General features: G+C 42.0%; 1 protein-coding gene and 2 non-coding genes across 3 annotated transcripts; all 3 read left to right on the top strand.

The window, feature by feature from the left end:
* Positions 1 to 11692: 11692 nt before the first annotated feature.
* Positions 11693 to 17079, top strand: COX7C (cytochrome c oxidase subunit 7C). The gene is made up of 3 exons (XM_068271695.1): positions 11693 to 11850; positions 13661 to 13800; positions 16946 to 17079. Exons 1-2 carry the CDS (start codon positions 11773 to 11775, stop codon positions 13775 to 13777), a joined length of 195 nt encoding a protein of 64 aa, XP_068127796.1. The 5' UTR covers positions 11693 to 11772; the 3' UTR covers positions 13778 to 13800; positions 16946 to 17079.
* Positions 12984 to 13047, top strand: LOC137532869 (small nucleolar RNA Z39). Its single transcript, XR_011024048.1, has one exon. It is a non-coding gene; the product is annotated as a small nucleolar RNA Z39 (small nucleolar RNA).
* LOC137532874 (small nucleolar RNA Z39) lies at positions 16812 to 16873 on the top strand. The gene has a single exon (XR_011024051.1). It is a non-coding gene; the product is annotated as a small nucleolar RNA Z39 (small nucleolar RNA).
* Positions 17080 to 20057: the final 2978 nt, after the last annotated feature.

The following is a 20057-nucleotide window of genomic DNA, read 5'->3' as shown; positions in this document are numbered from 1 at the left end:
CATGTGCATGCCCAGAAGAGAAAAGCACTGATAATGAAGAGGGACCAAGTGCTGGATTGGTGGTACATAGAGGAACCTAGGAAACCTTTAGACTATCCATAGGCTTCCCACTACTGAGGTGAGGATCAAACGTTTGTTTTAAAATTCACTTCAAAATTGCTTTAAATCTACCAACCTTTTTTAATGTATTAAATATACCCGTAATATGATCAGAGTAGCTTCATCAAATATATTTTCCAATCAGTTGTTTGTATAAATCGTTTTAATTATCAACCAGAATACAGTCAAATATACAGTCAAATATTGTTTATAGTTACAATTAGGAACCAGCTATGATTTTTACAGCAGAAGTACAGGAATCTGTAGCAAAAAGACACTTTTTAAATGAAGAAGATTAAAGAAAACAGTGTAAGGTTTTAAGGCTTAGTATGAGTCAAACAGGTACATGTAAAACATAGCCTTAAATATCACATAAAGGTAGACACATTAACCTCAATACAATCATAATTCCATCATCATGTCAATAAAGCTCTACAATGTGCAGCCTAACACGCGTTTCACAGATATTCAGCTACTTCTTCAGAGGCATATAATTGCAAGTTGATGTTCATGAGGATGGAGATAAAACCAAAGTATACAATGTATACAGCATCACAGTATCCTCCCGGATGTTCAGAATATCCAAAGAATAGCAAAAGAAGAGGGGGTAAGCATGTTTGCAATCAGACATAATCCTATATCTGAGCAGTAAGGGCTTCTCAGTAGAAGGTTGACACTGATAATGCACACCTACCCAGGTTGTCCTCACTACGGTGATTACTTGATTGCCAAAATCCTGACCACCTCCTACTGAGAAACCCTTACTGCTCAGATATAGGATTACGTCTGATTCCAGTTTCACCCCCATTGATTTACCCCAAATCACAATGCAGAAAAAATGCTGTATGCACTGCATTGGCGTTTGGGTAAAAATTGAATCACGAGTGAAAAAAGTTCACAGTGTTTACAATGTTAGTTCCTGATTGGTAAATAGAATTTGATCTGAAAAGGAGATCCAAATTACAGAAGTGGAAAAGGGCCTAAAGTGCAAGAAAGGAGAGAACTTGTGCTTTATTCCTTCACCCTAAACCACAACATATTCAGTACAGCTGTATAAAGGTAACTTGTGTTCAACTCCTGCAAGTAGAACATAATGACTGACATTGTGTTACCTTAAATATGTGTAAAATTAAACTTGTGTAAAATTAAACTTGTGTTACATAAGAAATGCTGTATTGCTAGGTATAATAACATCCCATGAACAGATGAAAAGCATTAAAGAGGAACTTTAGCGAAAAAGGTGAAAATATAAATGCAAAGTGAGAAGTTAAAAAATAGAAGAGAGATCAAGAAATTATTGATATTTGCTAAGCAATTTGTTGATATTGTGTGATCCACAATCAGCCTGTACATAATCATCTTTACTTCTGGCAGACATGAAAAAACTAGACAACACCAACTGCCATTACTTATAACCCCACCCACTAACATTGTGATAGGCTAGGTTGTTTTTTTATAGATATACATATGCACAGAGGGAGATACTGGTTGCTTGGCAGTTGGAGATAGCTGTTATTTCCCACAACGCAATGAGGTTCATAGACAGAAAAATGTGAGGACACTGTAGTAGGGGTTTCACCACAACATCAGCCATACAGACACCCCTGCTGAAGGGGAAAGGGGGTATCACTTACTGACTGAGATAAAGTTCAATCCTTGGTTACAGCTCTTCTTTAACTGGTTCGTTCCTATACAAGAACAGCATACAAATACTTGGTTGTATATCAAACAACCTGGCAAGTTATACAAAATCAAAAAGGCTGGAGTGTTTGATGCGATACTTATTTTATTTGCACTCTCATCTTTTATTACAGGATTAGCTTTCGGGAGATGCCATTTCCTCTCCGGCTCAGAAGCAGTACTGAATTACAGAAGATGAACGCCAAAAAATAAGAAGGTAATTTTATCACTAAACACAAGGATATCACTATAAATAAATAATCGTAAATAAGAGATCGATTGAACAAATCAAAACACTACAAGACTATCTATGTTGACAGCTGAGCAATGCAATGCCAAAGAATAGAGAAACTGGAAATGTATTACAAGTGCTGCCAAAATGTACACAAGTCAGGAAATCAGACGGTCATCATTATAAGTATAAACACACTCACTGAACAAATGTTTAGTGCTGTAAAAAATGTATTAAAGCAACTAGACAGAAAAGCACACAATTTCTTTAACAAACATCACAGCATTCATTATTTACCATCACAGTGTTTGTTCCCATAGATGTAGAATACGTAGAATGTAGAATATGTGTATGTCTGCCAGACAGATTTCTGCCATCCTCACTTAATCAAAAATACAACCCTGAGAACATAAATTTTATCCACTTACCCTCATACTCAATTGCATTGCCATTAATGATGACACTCAGGGCTGGACTTCTGGAAAGGCCACAAAGACACAGGCCTTGGGTGGCTGCAGCCCAAAGGGACACCTGGTCATGAAACAGGGGTTGCTACATATGAAAGAGAAGCCTGCAAATGGGGAGCAACACATGAAACCGGTAGCTGATGCCCAAGGGAGCTGTGGTACATGGGTGATGTTTCAATATGGTTGGGAATGAGTCCCAGGTAACAGAAAAAGGAACTCTTGTTAGTGTAACGATCCACACTTGAGCACACCATTATGCTCAAATAGTACCAGGTTTCTTTATAGGAGGATCGATTTAAATCAAGTGAAGCCACAAAATAGCGATCTGTTTCCAAATTTTTTTGTTTCACACCTTATTATATTCACAAAAAAATATTTTTCTTCTTCAAAAAGGTAGAAAAATTCTTTGTAAAGCAGCAGAAGAATTTGTGGTACAGACATATAAAAAGCAATACAAAAAGCAGATCATAGACACTGTGTGCTTTGTTTGATGAAAAAAGGTAATTTTAGTTCAGGCGACGACACTAGTCCGTTTCGGGTTATTGACCCTTCGTCAGGCCTTAACAAAGCATAGAGAATTATCTTAACCAGAGAATATGTACAGTCATAAAAGACCAAAAATGAATTTGATTAGTAAAGAGGCATCCGACACATCAAACACATGGCGACGGTCGGACATGATGTCTGACGTCATCGACGTCATGCGCAGGCCTGATCCTCCCCATAGCGACGCCTGGAGGCTATTGGTGAGGCTGCGCCATCGTGGGTTCCGGGGGAGGTATGTATCAGGGCGGTGATCGGGGGGATCAGAGGGTGCCGGCGGCAATCGGGGGACACATGTAGCTAGCCAAGTGCTAGCTAATTGATCTAAAACAATTTGTTTTAAAAAAAAAAAAAACACCCAGGGCCATGCGATCCCCTGCGGCGGTATGGACGAGCTGAGCTCGTCCATACCGCTCAGGTGGTTAAAGTTACTTTTATTCAACCAGCAAGTAATTTTTTGATGGGAAATGACATAGGTGTCTCCCAAAAGATAATAAGACTGATTCTCAGCTTTTATTAGCATTTATCTCCAGATAAGGCGCAAAGTTAATTAAAATAGAAAAGCTATCACCTCCTCTGTGAGGATAACAAAAACAGGTGTAGAGGCGCTCAGTATAAGTTATCTATACTCTAATAGGTAAGTAAGAGAGGTGATCTTACCTCTCTGGATAAATAACACCAATATGATTGGAAAATATTTTATTCAAGCACAAGTGCCTTAGTTATGACTGTGTGGAGAGTGGGTGACTCTATAGTGCACTACAGAGGGGCCCACACTCCAGACAGTCATAAAAAGGGAACTTGTCTTTATAATTGATCTAAAGAAGCGGATGAAAACTCATGCAATGCGTTGTCATCAACAATTATGCTTGAATAAAATATTTTCCAATCAATACCTTTAACACAATACCTGTCACGATGCATGCACATGCATGATACCTGTCGCCACTAGCAATCATAACTTAATCACTAGGATGCTAGCTACTGGTATAAACGTTATACAGACTGTACTGTTTCTTTAGAGAGGGGAGAAGGGACAATGGCATGGCACATGATGGAGCAGATTCTGGAGGGCGGATTAAGGAGGGGAACAATACACTCATTTGTCTTTGCCATTTAAAGATAAACTATCCATGTACAACTGGTGGACACCTACAAGGTCTGCCTAGAAGAAATGAAAAATGATCCTGGATCTGCAATCTCCTAACCCCATGACACAAGCTGGTTAGCAAATAGTTTAATTCTAACCAAGGCACCAAACTAAAAGAAAAGCAAACATTGCAAAATGTGGGGGCAAAGGAGGCACAAAGAGGGTCAGTGGAGACACAAAGAGGTCACAGGAGGCACAAAGGGGGCTGTGGAAGCACAGAGGGGGTACAGAAGGACATAAGGGGACACATAAGGGCAGAAGGCACAAAGGGGACAGGGAGTAGCACAGGGGGACATTAGAGACACAGGACAGTGGGGTCACAGAGGTAAACAGTAAACACTGGTGGCACAGTGGGACAGAAGGGGATACTTTAGGCACAGTATTCCGACTTACAAACTGGTTTAGGTTAAGAACGAACCTACAGTCACTATCTCTTGTAACCAGGGACTACATGTAAAGCAAACATGCAAAAATTTCGCCAGGAAATTTGGGCGCAGCGTGAAGCCGAAAAATAGCTCACCTTGCTCCTGTAAAAGTCCCAGCGGTGTTAATTACTATTCCCCCTCCAGGCTACCATGGAATCAGGAAAAAGATGCAATATAGCTACCAGCTATTGTTAGCGGCTGAATTGCACTGTTTTTTTTTCGTAATTTGGACTCTGTCTTTTAGTGCCGCCCAAATTACCCTCTGAGCGCCACTGTAGCCATAATTCCCATTACAGCCTATGTCAGGCGCCTTTTTCACCTGCCTCAAGCTGTACTACATACAAACCACTTCAGTTGATGTTTTGTTGATCTCTAAACAAACTAATTGCCAAGTGAAGTCTAGCATTGAATGACAGATAGGAAAGATTAAGGGAGAATTGTGTCAGTGACTTCTGTACTTGCAATAAGTGCTCCCCTGCGTGCATTTGAGAAACAGGAAGTTACAAGGTGGGTTACCGGGATTCAACAGGCCAAGCACCTAGAATCTACACTTTGGGGTGGGGCAGGTAACAGACTCTAATATTAGGAACTCCATGGCACAACATGGGCCATAACAGTAATGTTTTTTATAAATCAATTCCCACTTTCAGTGGATTTCTATTTAGGCACCTAACCAGTCGTTGTGGTTTACGCTGTGCAAGCTGTGGTTACACAACGTATATTATTATTTACAGGAAAATCATTGTAATGACATGGCCTGTGGTCTTGTCAGTATTGGTCAATTTTACAAGATATAGTGTATATTGCATCTGGCATTTTATTTTCAATAAAATACTATTGTGAATGATGACTTCTGTAGAAGATGCTTACAGAAGACTAATTTATACCCAATGTGTGGGTGCAGAGCATGTACAGATGATACCTTTCCTTGCTCTGGCTCGCATCCTCTAGTGTCCCGTTGAGCTTCAGAACTGGCCACTAGAGCTCCAGGCTTATTGTCGTGACCGCAGTGAGTCTGGAGCTCTATTGGCCAAGTCACAAGCTGCATGGGACACTAGAGCATACAAGCTAGAGTAAGGACAGGTAGCTATACATGGTATGGCACACTCCACAGTGTAATCTGCATACAGGGTCCCCAAACATGTCACATGTGGCATTTAACACGCAAATAGGCAGTCCCCCCCCCCCCCACTTTACACCCAAAATGTGGGTGTCATTAATTCAGCCTATCAGTGATAATATTCAATGGCAAATTGTTTACTTATCCTGGAGCAATATTTTGCACATTAATATGCAAGAAACTTCACAGGAGCTTGTGAATTAATCAGAAAAAAAATAGTGTATATTAAATAAACTTTTTTTTTTAGTTTTCTCCAATGGGATGTTTTTACACCTAATCACTAAAATACCTTAAATGCCTATAACAAGCTTGAAAATACTCAAAATTATGTACTGCTTTTGTACCTACTTTTTCCAATTGCTAAGAGCTGAAAAGTGATTTAGTTAAAAAATGGAAAGGAAGAAAATTCAGAAGAACACACTTTCAATTTCAATTAGCCAATCTCTGACCAATTTTACCTCCTTTTCAAATACAGGTAAAACGCCAAAAATTGTACAGTTTAAAAACTGCCTGGCAAGTGTTTCAGGGCTAGACACCGCTTCTTCAGAGGCATATACAGTGGCTTGCAAAAGTATTCGGCCCCCTTGAAGTTTTCCCCATTTTGTCACATTACTGCCACAAACATGAATCAATTTTATTGGAATTCCACGTGAAAGACCAACACAAAGTGGTGTACTCGTGAGAAGTAGATCGAAAATCATACATGATTCCAAACATTTTTTACAAATAAATAACTGCAAAGTGGGGTGTGCGTAATTATTCAGCCCCCTGAGTCAAAACTTTGCAGATTCACCTTTTGTTGCAATTACAGCTGCCAGTCTTTTAGGGTATGTCTCTACCAGCTTTGCACATTTAGAGACTGAAATCCTAGCCCATTCTTCTTTGCAAAACAGCTCCAGCTTAGTCAGATTAGATGGACAGCGTTTGTGAACAGCAGTTTTCAGATCTTGCCACAGATTCTCGATTTGATCTAGATCTGGACTTTGACTGGGCCATTCTAACACATAGATATGTTTTGTTTTAAACCATTCCATTGTTGCCCTGGCTTTATGTTTAGGGTCATTGTCCTGCTAGGTGAACCTCCGTCCCAGTCTCAAGTCTTCTGTAGTCTCCAAGAGGTTTTCTTCCAAGTTTGCCCTGTATTTGGCTCCATCCATCTTCCCATCAACTCTGACCAGCTTCCCTATCCCTGCTGAAGAGATGCACCCCCAGAGCATGATGCTGCCACCACCATATTTGAAAGTGGGGATGGTGTGTTCAGAGTGATATGCAGTGTTAGTTTTCCACCACACATAGCGTTTTGCATTTTGGCCAAAAAGTTCCATTTTGGTATTATCTGACCAGAGCACCTTCTTCCACATGTTTGCTGTGTCCCCCACATGGCTTGTGGCAAACTGCAAATGGGACTTCTTATGCTTTTCTGTTAACAATGGCTTTCTTCTTGCCACTCTTCCGTAAAGGCAAACTTTGTACAGTGCATGACTAATAGTTGTCCTATGGACAGATTCCCCCACCTGAGCTGTAGACTTCTGCAGTTCGCCCAGAGTCACCATGGGCCTCTTGACTGCATTTCTGATCATCGCTTTCCTTGTTCGACCTGTGAGTTTAGGTGGACGGCCTCGTCTTGGTAGGTTTACAGTAGTGCCATACTCCTCCCATTTCTGAATGATCACTTGAACAGAGCTCCGTGGGATGTTCAAGGCTTTGGAAATCTTTTTGTAGCCTAAGCCTGCTTTAAACTTCTCAATAACTTTATCCCTGACCTGTCTCGTGTGTTCTTTGGACTTCATGGTGTTGTTGCTCCCAATATTATCTTAGACAACCTCTGAGGCCCTCACAGAGCAGCTGTATTCGTACTGACATTAGATTACACACAGGTGCACTATAGTTAGTCATTAGCACTCATCAGGCAATGTCTATAGGCAACTGACTGCACTCAGATCAAAGGGGGCCAAATAATTAAGCACACCCCACTTTGCAGTTATTTATTTGTAAAAATGTTTGGAATCATGTATGATTTTCGTTCCACTTCTCATGTGTACAGCACTTTGTATTGGTCTTTCATGTGGAATTCCAATAAAATTGATTCATGTTTGTGGCAGTAATGTGACAAAATGTGGAAAACTTCAAGGGTGCCGAATACTTTTGCAAGCCACTGTATATTTTGGAGAAAGACGATAAAGTGGTATACAATACAGCCTACCAATTAGCCTAGTGCACACAGTAGATAGGCAGCTAGCTTAGCCAAGGATCTAGCATCCATATGGCAGCACCGATGCAACACCAAGGGAACCGGAGTGGCGGATCACCTCAGCTAAGATCATTTTTCTTCACCTCAACCTGCTCACTCTGTCATGCACTGCACTGTCATCTCTCCTCCCCAAACACATTGCTAGGCTGTTGATTAGGGAGTAATCAACTCAGTACTTGGCACATAACTCTCACCCAAGGGATCAAGTCCCGATCCCTGCAGACAAAAGTAATTGTGCACACCTTTACAAAAGCATTTTACCAACTACAAAACAAGTTTACACGTAAAACAAATATGTAATTTGTCGATGAATGTAACTTCTAATACAAAGTTAACCAGATCTGTATGCAGATGTGCCTCCCCTGAACCATCTTTAAAAAAAAAAAACAAGTTTCTGGTCTGCTCAAGTTACTGGGGCTGGGTTCATGTTGCACCAGATGCGTAATGGTGCGCTCACAGTACTCAAGCAGAAGTACAATGAGGCTCCCTCTTGAGTTGCAACAGACCAATGGGAATCCTCCTTCCACTAGGGAGGATTCTCATTGATCCACCACTCAGTGAACCAATGAGAAGCCACCCTGAGAGAAGAGAATTCTCACTGGTCTGTTGCAATCCAATGGGGAGCTCCATGCGTCTGCAGTGGACCCAAGGTGACAGAAAAAAGGCGAGTATAGTGATGTACTGTGTGGCCAGCCTAGTGAGAACGGACAGTTTGTCCTAACAGACTTCCACTGATTCTGTCGGCATCTGCTGTGACGGCAGTCCGGATCAATCTTGCACCGCACAATCTTGTGTTAGTTTTTCACCACACATAGTGTTCTGCTCATTGGAATTGAACAAACTGATCTGTTCAGACCGTACCAATGTGAACTGATCCCATTGCTTTGCATGTGATTCATTTGCATGTCTAAAGATCCATTCTGATAAGTTACGGTGACCAGACGTCCCGCTTTAGCCGGGATGCGTCCCGCATTCGGGGTCTCCTATCCCAGGCTGTGCTAGGTCCAGGGAAACGTCTCGCTTTTAGCCACGGGACGTCCCGGCCTCGGGACGCTGGCCACCATTCAATTGCATAACTGGCCGTGGCGTCTAATAGACGCCGTGCCAATTCGTAACCCGCAGCCCCGCTCCAGCTTGCATAGTCTTCCGGGAGGCAGAGCAGGGCTACGGGAAGATGGCTTCCGAAGCCCTGCACTGGAGACTATTTGTGTCTCCAGTACAGGGCTTCGGGCACCATCTTCCCGTAGCCCTGCTATTCCATTCAGCACGGGAGATATGCAGGAGGAAGTTCGTCTGGGGAGCTGCACACCAGAGGGGACTCCTGTCAGGTGAGTAAATTCTTTTTTTTTTTTTTTGCAGGTGAAATGCAGCACACAATGGGTATCATTCATAAAGCATTTCCGCATGCGGAAATGCTTAACACCGGTGACTTTCCCGACCACTCAGCATAAGCCCCATTCATAAAGGCTCTTTCCGCATGAAAATGTGACAGAGCGATACATTTCCGCCTTGTGCGGAGTTTTTCTAGATTAATCTAGAAAAAGTAACAAACACATCCATTCATAAAGATTAGAGCAAGCGGTATCCGGAAGGAAAATACCGCTTGCTCGACAGTAGCGATAGGCGGGCGGAATACATATAAATGAATGGGAGGGACCTCCCAAGCAGCATCAGACAGAGCAGCGCAGGGAGGGAATCGGGCAGCTTTTAAGTTTCCGCATGTCTTCCGCCACGCTGCCGCCAGCTTCCTCCAGAAAACCTCCGCACTTCTTCCGCAACAGGCAGACTTCTTTATGAATGGCCACCCAGAAGTCTTAATTACCGGTTGCGGAGAAGAACGGTGTTTTCCCGCACTACCGACAGCCTGTTTATGAATGATACCCATTGCGTTTATTTTCTGCTGACATGCTGCACACATTGTGTTTATTTCCTGCTGACATGTTGCCCACATTGCGTTTATTTTCTGGTGTCTGGGGTAACTGTTGCTGCATTTATTATTTAATGGTCATAGTTGGCTAGATTTGCTGCTTTGGGGTTATGGTATACTATTAAATAGCATCACACAGTTTCTGCACACCCATGATGCGAATCCTCATTTCACCACATCATGGCTTAAACACTGCTTTCTTATGCCTCGCTGTTACATCATTACGTTAGCTCCGCCCATACAATGTCATGGCCATGCCCAGGGTGAACCCACAAAAATCTGGTCACTGTAGATAAGTGGAACAGTTTTGTATGGCAGTGGGAACACTCCATGAATACATCTAAATTATGAGATTGCAAGCTTAGAGCCTGCCAATTTGTTTTTGTCTGTTACAGGTCTACCCTAACATGTACCTGCTATTTTTCTATATATAGTTCTACATATGAAATGTTAATGTATGGCTGCCCACTTCTCTAAATAGAATACACTATGCTAAAAATACAAAAATAACTAAAAGTCAGTTCAATTTATTTAATTTAAATGTTTATAATAAAAAGAAAACAAAGAAAATTGAGTTGGCAGAGGATTTGAAACACAGCGACCCCCCTTTCAGATAAAAAAAAGAGCACCGGTGATGGCGTTTGTATTAGATTGTAAGCTCCCTAAGTAACACGACTATACGCTCTGAAAACTTGTCAGTGGAAGAGGTCAGTAGTATGTGAATGAATTTACATTATTAATTTTTAGCCATCAATACGCCTCTTAATGCAGTATAAGGAAGGAGCCATGGCCTCATGTCACCTTCCCAAAAACCCGACCTTCATAATAGTGTTGTCCGGATCATGAACGATTCGGATCTTTGATCCGAATCTATTTTATGAGTCGATCATCCGAATCATCAAAATGAACGATTCGGATCGCAAAAGGGGCGGGGCCATGAGCGACACGCCCCCTCTCAGCGGGCAGCGGGGTCCTGGAAGCAGGGATCGCTCTGTTGGAGGGGAGGCAGCCTTGCAGGGAGACAGGTAGATGAGAGAGAGGGGACATGGGTGCCACTGCCAGATATGAGTAGAGCACACATACTGGCTATAACGTGCTGCTCATTATAGGCTGTCTGTTCCGTAGTGCTGCACAGTGATCACATTGGAAGCTTTTGGCTCAGCACAGCTCAGTAACTTTGCAGACAGTGTGATTGAAAGGCAATATAATCCTCCTGCACTCAGCACTAAACAGCTGCACTTATCTTCTGGGAATGCTTTATTTCACTGTGCGACCTTTTCTTTCAAAGTGTACAGATGAACATGTAGGTGAAATATATGTAAAGCATATGACTTCAGCATGTGGGTATTACGTGCAAACATTTCTGCTCTCTGCTCGTCCCGCCTCCCTTCTCTGTCCACTCCCTGCCCTCTGTCCATCTTCTCCCCTTCTCTGTGTCCACTCCCTCCCCTTCTCCTGTCCACAGACCTGTCCTGCTGTTCATTTCACCCCCGAATGCTTCCGGTAGTAAAATGATCCGAGATTCGGATCAAAGATCCGGATCTCTTCAATGATCCGATTCGAATCATCCGGATCATTGAAAAGATCCGAACTTCCCATCTCTACTTCATAACATGGTCGCTTCCTGATCTACGTTTTATCTAGCAGTGGGCGGAACAACGCGCGATGCAGACCGCTAGTATCTATGGGAGTTGTAGTCCAGTAATGTGCCAGTCATGTTTTCTGCTCTGGAATGGGCGCTGTTTACAACTACAAATCCCGACACGCACTTCTCCTTCCTCTGTTTGCTGCTTCCGGCCTTTTCTCCTTGTTGGAGCGGAAGTGGAGAAGCTAGAGAGAGGTCACGCAGCAGTAGCTTGTGTCTGTCGAGCGATCATCATGTTCGGTCAGGCAGTTCGCAGGTTCACCACGTCCGCTCTCCGCCGCGGGGCCCACTATGAGGAGGGACCGGGAAAGGTAACGCCTGCTTCTGGGTTATGGGAAGGCTGTGTGTCCGGCGTGCGCTCCGTGCTGTGTGACTGCGGCCTAGAGATAGGGCAGGCGGCGTGCGAGGAGGACGTGCTGCGTCTATTCACTATGGCGCTCTCAGCCATCCGTATTGGGCATGCAGGTGTATAATATTCTGATGCTGCATTACCATCAGTTACGTATGTAAAGACGGACTTCCTCTTTGTTCTGTGAAATCAAGTTTATTCACAGTATGGAAGCTGCTTTGTCTGAATTAGTTAGGTTTCTATGGAATATATATTTGTTTCACTTGATTAATGTCATATTACACTTATTTAAATTCTGTTTTTCTAATGCTCATTGCCACAGCCATTTTTAGACACCGGCAAATGCCTGCTGGGTGGGTGTTTCGACGTGAATTTGCCTACATCCACTATCAAACCAGGAGGGTTGGGGGAGGGGACGGGATAGTAAAAGTCTATGGGCATGGGCAACACAGTTATTTTGTGCTTTATGAAATTCATATGTACAACTTGGGGGTTGCAAAAAAGGGCCAAAAATGTATTGCCTCATGGTTAAACGGTTAATTTTGCCTCATACATATGCTAGAGATAACTAGCTGGGAACATATGCATTCAAATGTTGTACTTTTTTGCTTAGAGATCTAGTCCACCTGATCGCTAAATAGTTCATATGAATGGGATTATTGACTTTGCTTTTACCGCCAAGGGTGTAACGACAGACCATGAAAAGGATGCCACTGCAGGGGCCCCATGGGGGGAGAAGTTTTTTTTTCTGTCCTGAGAGACTGACAAGGGCACAGAGAGAGCAAAAAAATTCAGCTATACCTAAAGCCATCATATTGTCATTGTTCCCCTCTCGTACACTGAATAGGTAACTTTTTTTTTTTATTGCATATAGCAGGGGAGTAAAGGCCTTATAAGTCTGTACTACATTGAACAAATCAGTTCTCTGCCTGGACCTTTGTGCACTGGCCATGCCCGGTTTGTGAACTTGCTCAGTAAAAAATGTGCTTCTTTGAAGTCCTATGTATGGCCACCTTGTCAATTTTTAGATTTTTATTTGCAGCCTGTGCGAGGCACTGGTTATACTATTTATGCATGCATATAGAAACTTCATTGGTACACGTGATGATAACATAACAGTATGAGAAGATCTGTGATACTGTAAACGCTTTCTGATGTACCAGCAATTGCTTAAAGAGAATCTGCAACATCAAAATGTCCCCAGGGGGGTACTCACCTCAGGTGGGGGAAGCCTCAGGATCCTAATGAGGCTTCCCACGCCGTCCTCCGTCCCTCGGGGGTCTCGCTGCAGCCCTCCGTACAGCAGCGACGTAAATATTTACCTTCCTGGCTCCTGCGCAGGCGCTCTGGTGGCTGTCGGCTCCGAAGTAGGCGGAAATACCCGATCACCGTCGGGTCTGCTCTACTGCGCAGGTGCAAGTCTGCAGCGCCTGCGCAGTAGAGCGGACCCGACGGAGATCGGGTATTTCCGCCTAGTTCAGAGCCGAAAGCAGCCACAATGCCCCCGCTGGAGCCAGCAAAGGTAAATATTGAATTGACAGTCGGGTCTGTCGCCGGCTGTTCGGAGGGCTGCAGCGAGACCCCCGTGGGACAGAGAACGGCGTGGGAAGCCTCATTAGGATCCCGAGGCTTCCCCCACCCGAGGTTAGTACCCCCCAGGGGATCTTTTTGATGTTAGTGTCTCTTTTTTAAGTTTTCCAAATCGCTTAACTTTTGTTTTTATCAAGGCATATTTAAACATATACCACCTGTGTCACTGTTTTGTTTTTCAGAACTTGCCTTTCTCTATTGAAAACAAGTGGAGGCTACTAGCAGTAATGACACTTTTCTTTGGTAGTGGGTTTGCTGCTCCCTTCCTCATTGTCAGACACCAGCTCCTGAAGAAATAAACGCTAGGGAAGAAAATGTTAAGGTATGTACCTTGCATGACATTGGAGGTAATCCCTACAGGCAAGAATAAGGGCTGCATGTGCTATAGTATAACATATGTTAAACATGTTGTATCTGTACTGAAGTGTGTAGTATGAATTATATTTAGAGCTAACCTGTTCCCCTTTCCTTATTTTGGTTGTAAGGTTTATTAACCTAGTTCTATAGAGTCCAGTGTAGGACTTTTTTTTTCTTTTTACAGACTGGAGAATTCTGTCTCGTGTTATGTAATAGTTTTTTCCACATCACTGTATTGGTGTGCTTTCCAGTTTTTGAGATACAAGTTGTGTGCTGTGAAAAGAGACTGTGGGCAGGACAAGCAGGGTGTGTCGTGCAGAAAACTGCACTGGCACACAGTCAGCCTAGGATTTATCCATTCAAAAGATTAAAGGTGCTCATATAATGGACAATGTATGGGTAGATAAGCCTAGAGATAAATCTCTATTTGAAGAGAGATCTGCTTCCTGTCCATACACCGCAGGCTCACTCCCGATTGATTTCAGCGTGAAATCTCTCGGGAATCAGCCCTGTGACTAGGGTTGCAACGGTAAGAATATTCAGGTTATGATAACCATCTAAAAAATACCATGGTATTTAACAATTATTTGGACCTGAGCCTCCCCCTTACATTAAATAATGTGGCCCCCACCCCAGTTTGGTAGCCTGATATGCCCCATTCCCTCAGCATACATATGATTAAGCCACCGGGATATCTGGGCGCAGGGTAAAGCTGTAAAACTGCTCCTACAAAAGTCCTGGCTGCTTTAAATACTATTCCCCCTCCAGGTCGCTGTGGATAGTGGGGAAAGATGTAATTCAGTGATTTGTTCTCCTTCTTTTGAAGTATAAGTACTTCAAGTGTGACCACAGGCAGCAGGGAGTTAACTTACCCAGAAGACATCCATGTTACGTCGGCGACCATGTGGGGCGCTGTATGAGGATGGAGTCACCGGCAGACAGAGAAAGTATACTGCACAAGACACATTTTACACTAGGGGCACCAGTGGTTCCTTCACGTTTGTTCTGCATCCAAATATCGCACACAGTTACCGCCACGCACCTGGTCAAGCAACACCTTGCAGCATGTCTGTTTGATGCATGCAACCAATTTTGGCCCAAAATTAGTTGTATCTCTGATTGGGCATGCTTATGGCAGCCCTGCTGATCCTCCTGGTCAGTAGTGGTTGAATAAATGTAGCTAATCTTGTCAAGCATCTGTATGCTTGTTTCAGGATGTAGGGCGAAACATTTATAGACAGAGGATCAGCATTACAGCCAGGCAGTGTGTATTGGGACCCTGCCTGTTTTCCACACTTCTGTTGTATCAATGTGTATTGTTTAAAAGCAAATAAATGTCAGCCTCTACATCTCTCACGTAAGTTCCCTTTAACCTCCTTAGCGGTAACCCCGTGCTGGACACAGGGTAAGCCGCTGCGGAGGATTTCTCAGGCCCCGCTGGGCCGATTTGCATAATTTTTTTTTTTATATACACGCAGCTAGCACTTTGCTAGCTGCGTTTTGCCTACGATCGGCGCCGCGTCAGAGGGTGCCAACCCCCCCGAGCGCTGCCTGGCCAATCAGTGCCAGGCAGCGCTGAGGGGTGGGTCGGGACTCCCTCTGACGTCACGACCTCGGTGACGTCATTGCGCCCGTCGCCATGGCAACGGGTGAAGCCCTCATGGAAATTCCATTCAGAACAGGATTTCCGGACGGGCTTGATCGCCGGAGGCGATCGGAGGGGGTGGGGGGGATCATGTAGCTAGCGCTAGGCTAGCTACATGATTTTAAAAAAAAAAATGAAATGGTGCTGCACCGCCTCCCTGGCGGATTTAATTGACCGCCAGGGACGTTAAAGCATACATATCATACTCCGGCTCGTGGGCCAAATATGGCCCTCAAAGCCATTAAATTTGGCCCTCAAGTGGTTTCTCCACTTTGCATTATGTTTGGCCCACTCTAGACCACCAAAGAAGCTATATTGGAGGTGAATCCCTAGAACAGGCATGGACAAACTTGGCCCTCCAGCTGTTAAGGAACTACAAGTCCCACAATGCATTGCAGGAGTCTGACAGCCACAGTCATGACTTATAAAGGCAAATGCATTGTGGGACTTGTAGTTCTGTAACAGCTGGGGGGCCGAGTTTGCCCATGCCTGCCCTAAAACATCTGGAAGCCATATGGGGGAGGTAAGGGGAAATCACTAAACACCTTGGAACTGTATAGTGAGGGTGTGGTCCATTAGACACCAGGGAACTGAATAGGGGTTGGAGTTGGTCCATTAGACACCTAGGAACTTTATAAGGGGGGGAAGGTGGCTAAACATTGAGGTTGGCCCGTGGCTAGGTCCCAGTGCACAATTTCGGCCCACTTTTTGTATTTGAGTTTGCCATTCCTGCTTTAAAGTGACACTGAAGCTAATAAAAACTTATGATATAATGAATTGTATGTGTAGTATTGATAAGGAATAGAACATTAGTAGCAAAGAAATTAGTCTTTTCTGTTTTTTATATAGCGTTTTATAGCTTTGCATAATATTATCATATTTTCAGTCGTGTAGTTTAAAATACAGAGTGTGGTTTGCAGAGCTAATGACCCTTTGAACTTCTCTTCTCACTGAACCTTATCTTCAGCTGCCTGTCACTGTTTGATGTATAGTGCTCCAGAAATCGGAGACCAATTTGGCTGTGGAACTCAGAGAAGCTCTTTTGCATAGATAACTCCAAGTTTCTTAACTCTTCCTGTACTGGAAATAATGACTTGTTTGTTTTTGCTATTAATGTTCTATTTCTTAACTGTGCTACACATACAATTCATTATTTCAGATTCCTTTTAAGCTATATGTAAGTGTTCCAAAATGCTCCTACCTACCTGTCACCATCTTGTTTGCAGTGTACAAGAGTCTGCTGTATACATTTTTGTTTATCTTACTGTTTCTAAATGTTAAGCAGACGTGAAATATTAATTTGAAGTAATTTATTGCACTGAGCAATGATTGTGCATATGATGATCAAGTAACGGTATGAAATTCCATGATACTGTAAACGCTTTCTGATGCACAAAATTGTATAGCCAACTGGAGTCTAATGTTGTCTTTCCTTCATCTAATGTGTGTTTTTGTTTTGTTTTAGGTGCAGTGGACCTTTTTTTCACAGTTGATGTGACTTTCCTCACCATGGTTGTTATGGGTTGTAAATAAATGACTAAATATGATGTCTTGTCTTTGCTGATGATTCAAGCATCTTATATAAATATGGAATTCTAAGCTTTTTGGTTCGTATTCTGTTCATTTTGAGAATGCTTCTGTCTCAGTTTATTCTTCACTTTACACATAATCCTGTTTATGATAAGATTGACTCATATTTTAACTACCTATCTTTTTACAGTACCTGTAGCAAAAAGGAAGGGATCCGCACATGTCCTAAAATGATCCTTTATTATGGACGTATCCAAAACCACCAATCACGCATCTGTAGCTAACATGTTTCAGACCTACTGGTCCTTAATCATTGCTAAAGTAAAAATGGCACAGAGAAACCATATATACCCACCCCCTGTGAAGGGGGCGGCCCCAACAACCGGGGATACGCCCTCCAACCTCACAGATGGAAGGGGATATTAAAGCGGTTTAACACCCAGCATTACAACTTTGCTTTAAAAGATTGCTTACAGCTTACAAACTATTATGCCAGATTTTTTTTAAGCAGAAATTCACTGAATGGGTTAAACATGACATTTTAGTGTTGGATTTAACTAGGAATCCGCATCGGTTCTTATCTGTAGTTACAAAATGTATCTTTATTTGTAATACAAATAGACCTTTGAAAAGCCTGCCGGGGAAGCCCTCTTTGTTCTCTCAGAGCAGTGTTTGTTTGTTACATTGTAGATAGATACATTTGTAACTAAACAAGCAAGCACGAGAAGTATTTCTAGCTAAATGCAGCACTAAAATGTCATGTTTAATCCATTCAGTGAATTTCTGCTAAAAAAAAATTTGGCATAATAGTTTATAAGCTGTAAGCAATCTTTTAAAGCAAAGTTGAAATGCTGGGTGTTAGACCACTTTAACAGGGAAATAGGTGTAGGGCTATGACATATGGAACATCTTAGTTGGAACCAACATTGTTCAAGTCAAAAACCCACCTAGTAATAACCCCACTCCAAAATATTAAAATCAACTAAATATAAAATAAAGAGATTTATTAAAATATTTTTTATATATATATATATATATATATATATATATATATATATATATATATATATATATATATATATATATATATATATATATATATATATATATATATATATATATATATATATATATATATATATATATATATATATATATATATATATATATATATATATATATATATTTAGCACATGTTTTGCAGAAAACCACAAACATTCACAGGTGAGGTCATTAGTGTCTCAGCAGAGCTGATTAACTGCCTGTGTGGATTTCCATAAAACATGCACTGTTTTTGTGCCCTGAGGACAGGGTTGGGTATACCCCACACTAATGGGAGCAATTTTTGGGTACCTGGAGTCAGGAAAAAATGCTTCAACTTTTAATAAATTTAAACTGTAACTAAAAGGGAAAATGGTCTAATACTCAGGTATTCAAAACTGACAAAAGACAAGCAAAAGAAACACCCGGCCACCGGGAGCCCGATCTGGTGTGATACCTTCTTAATTAAGGCTGAGTAAAAGTATCTAAAACAATTATACTCACAAAGGTGGGTTGCTCCAAAGAGGCAACCACTCATATGCGCAGGTGGAGAAGTACCGTCCCCACTCGGCCTTTTTCGTAGATTCTTTCGGTCGCAACTCCAAAATGAAACAATATTTGCGATTCTCAAAAAGGGAGAACGACAAATTCCTACTGGGTAGGATATATTAAATGGATTTGGATGGTTGGAGGCGCCCCAATGAGAAAATAAAATAATAAATACTTCTTCACAATGGATGAAGAATATGGAGAAAAGATTATTAGTTATTTCTGACTAATAAATTTGGCTTGGTCAGATTAGGTAAAAATATAATTTCATTTATTGATTGCGAACAGCACTGTGACAACGCGTTTCTCGGCGTAAGCCGCTTCCTCAGGTCAAATAAGTGCCAGCTGATTAGCTGTATCCTTTCGGCGGGCGCCCACCGAACGGATACAAATTTATTAGTCAGAAATAACAATCTTTTCTCCATATTCTTTATCCATTGTGAAGAAGTATTTATTATTTTATTTTCTCATTGGGGTGCCTCCAACCATCCAAATCCATTTAATTCTCAGGTACTAGTTATCATTAATTATACTTGAACATTCATAACTTATACATACAGTAAGAACAGTGCTCAATATCGAGAAAGGTTAGATAAACTGGGTTTATTTAGTCTAGAGAAAAGACGCCTTAGAGGGGATCTAATTAACATGTATAAATACATCAGAGGGCAATATAATAGCTTGGCGGATGAGCTTTTTGTCCCTAGGCCTTCTCAAAGGACTAGAGGACATGATCTGCGCATGGAGGAAAAACGTTTTAGCCATTTATTTAGGAAAGGGTTCTTTACAGTAAGAGTGATTAAGATGTGGAATGCATTGCCACAGGAAGTCGTTATGGCAAACTCTATACCTGCATTTAAAGGGGGCTTAGATGCTTTCCTTGAGTTGAAAGACATCCATGGCTACAATTACTAGGTAATGCCTAATGATGTTGATCCAGGGATTTTATCTGATTGCCATCTGGAGTCGGGAAGGAATTTTTCCCTTTAGGGGCTAATTGGACCATGCCTTGTAAGGGTTTTTTCGCCTTCCTCTGGATCAACAGGGATATGTGAGGGAGCAGGCTGGTGTTGTACTTTATACTGGTTGAACTCGATGGACGTATGTCTTTTTTCAACCAAAATAACTATGTAACTATGTAACAATAATGAAATGAACAGAAAACAAGTTATTTTGCTGCAATAAAGCAGTCATATTTCTAAAGTCAGATATACATATCTGACTGTATATCTGATGTGCACACAGGAATCTTATAATATATATCTGCTGTAAGAATAAAGCCTGATGTGTAGTTGTGTCCCTAGAAGGGATGGTCAATGAGATGCAAATCTGCATGGATGCAAGTTTATGCAAATTTATGCACGCCCTATTCTCGTGAAATCAATTTGATATATTGTTAAAGAGAAACCGGGTGGTTTCTAAGAATATCCGCACACAAAGGCTGGGTCTGCCTATAC

This window comes from Hyperolius riggenbachi, chromosome 1 (genome assembly GCF_040937935.1).
Source record: "Hyperolius riggenbachi isolate aHypRig1 chromosome 1, aHypRig1.pri, whole genome shotgun sequence".
Taxonomy (NCBI): Eukaryota; Metazoa; Chordata; class Amphibia; order Anura; family Hyperoliidae; genus Hyperolius; species Hyperolius riggenbachi.
The sequence above is the reverse complement of the archived record's forward strand: the minus strand, read 5'-3'. Positions and strand labels throughout refer to the sequence as shown.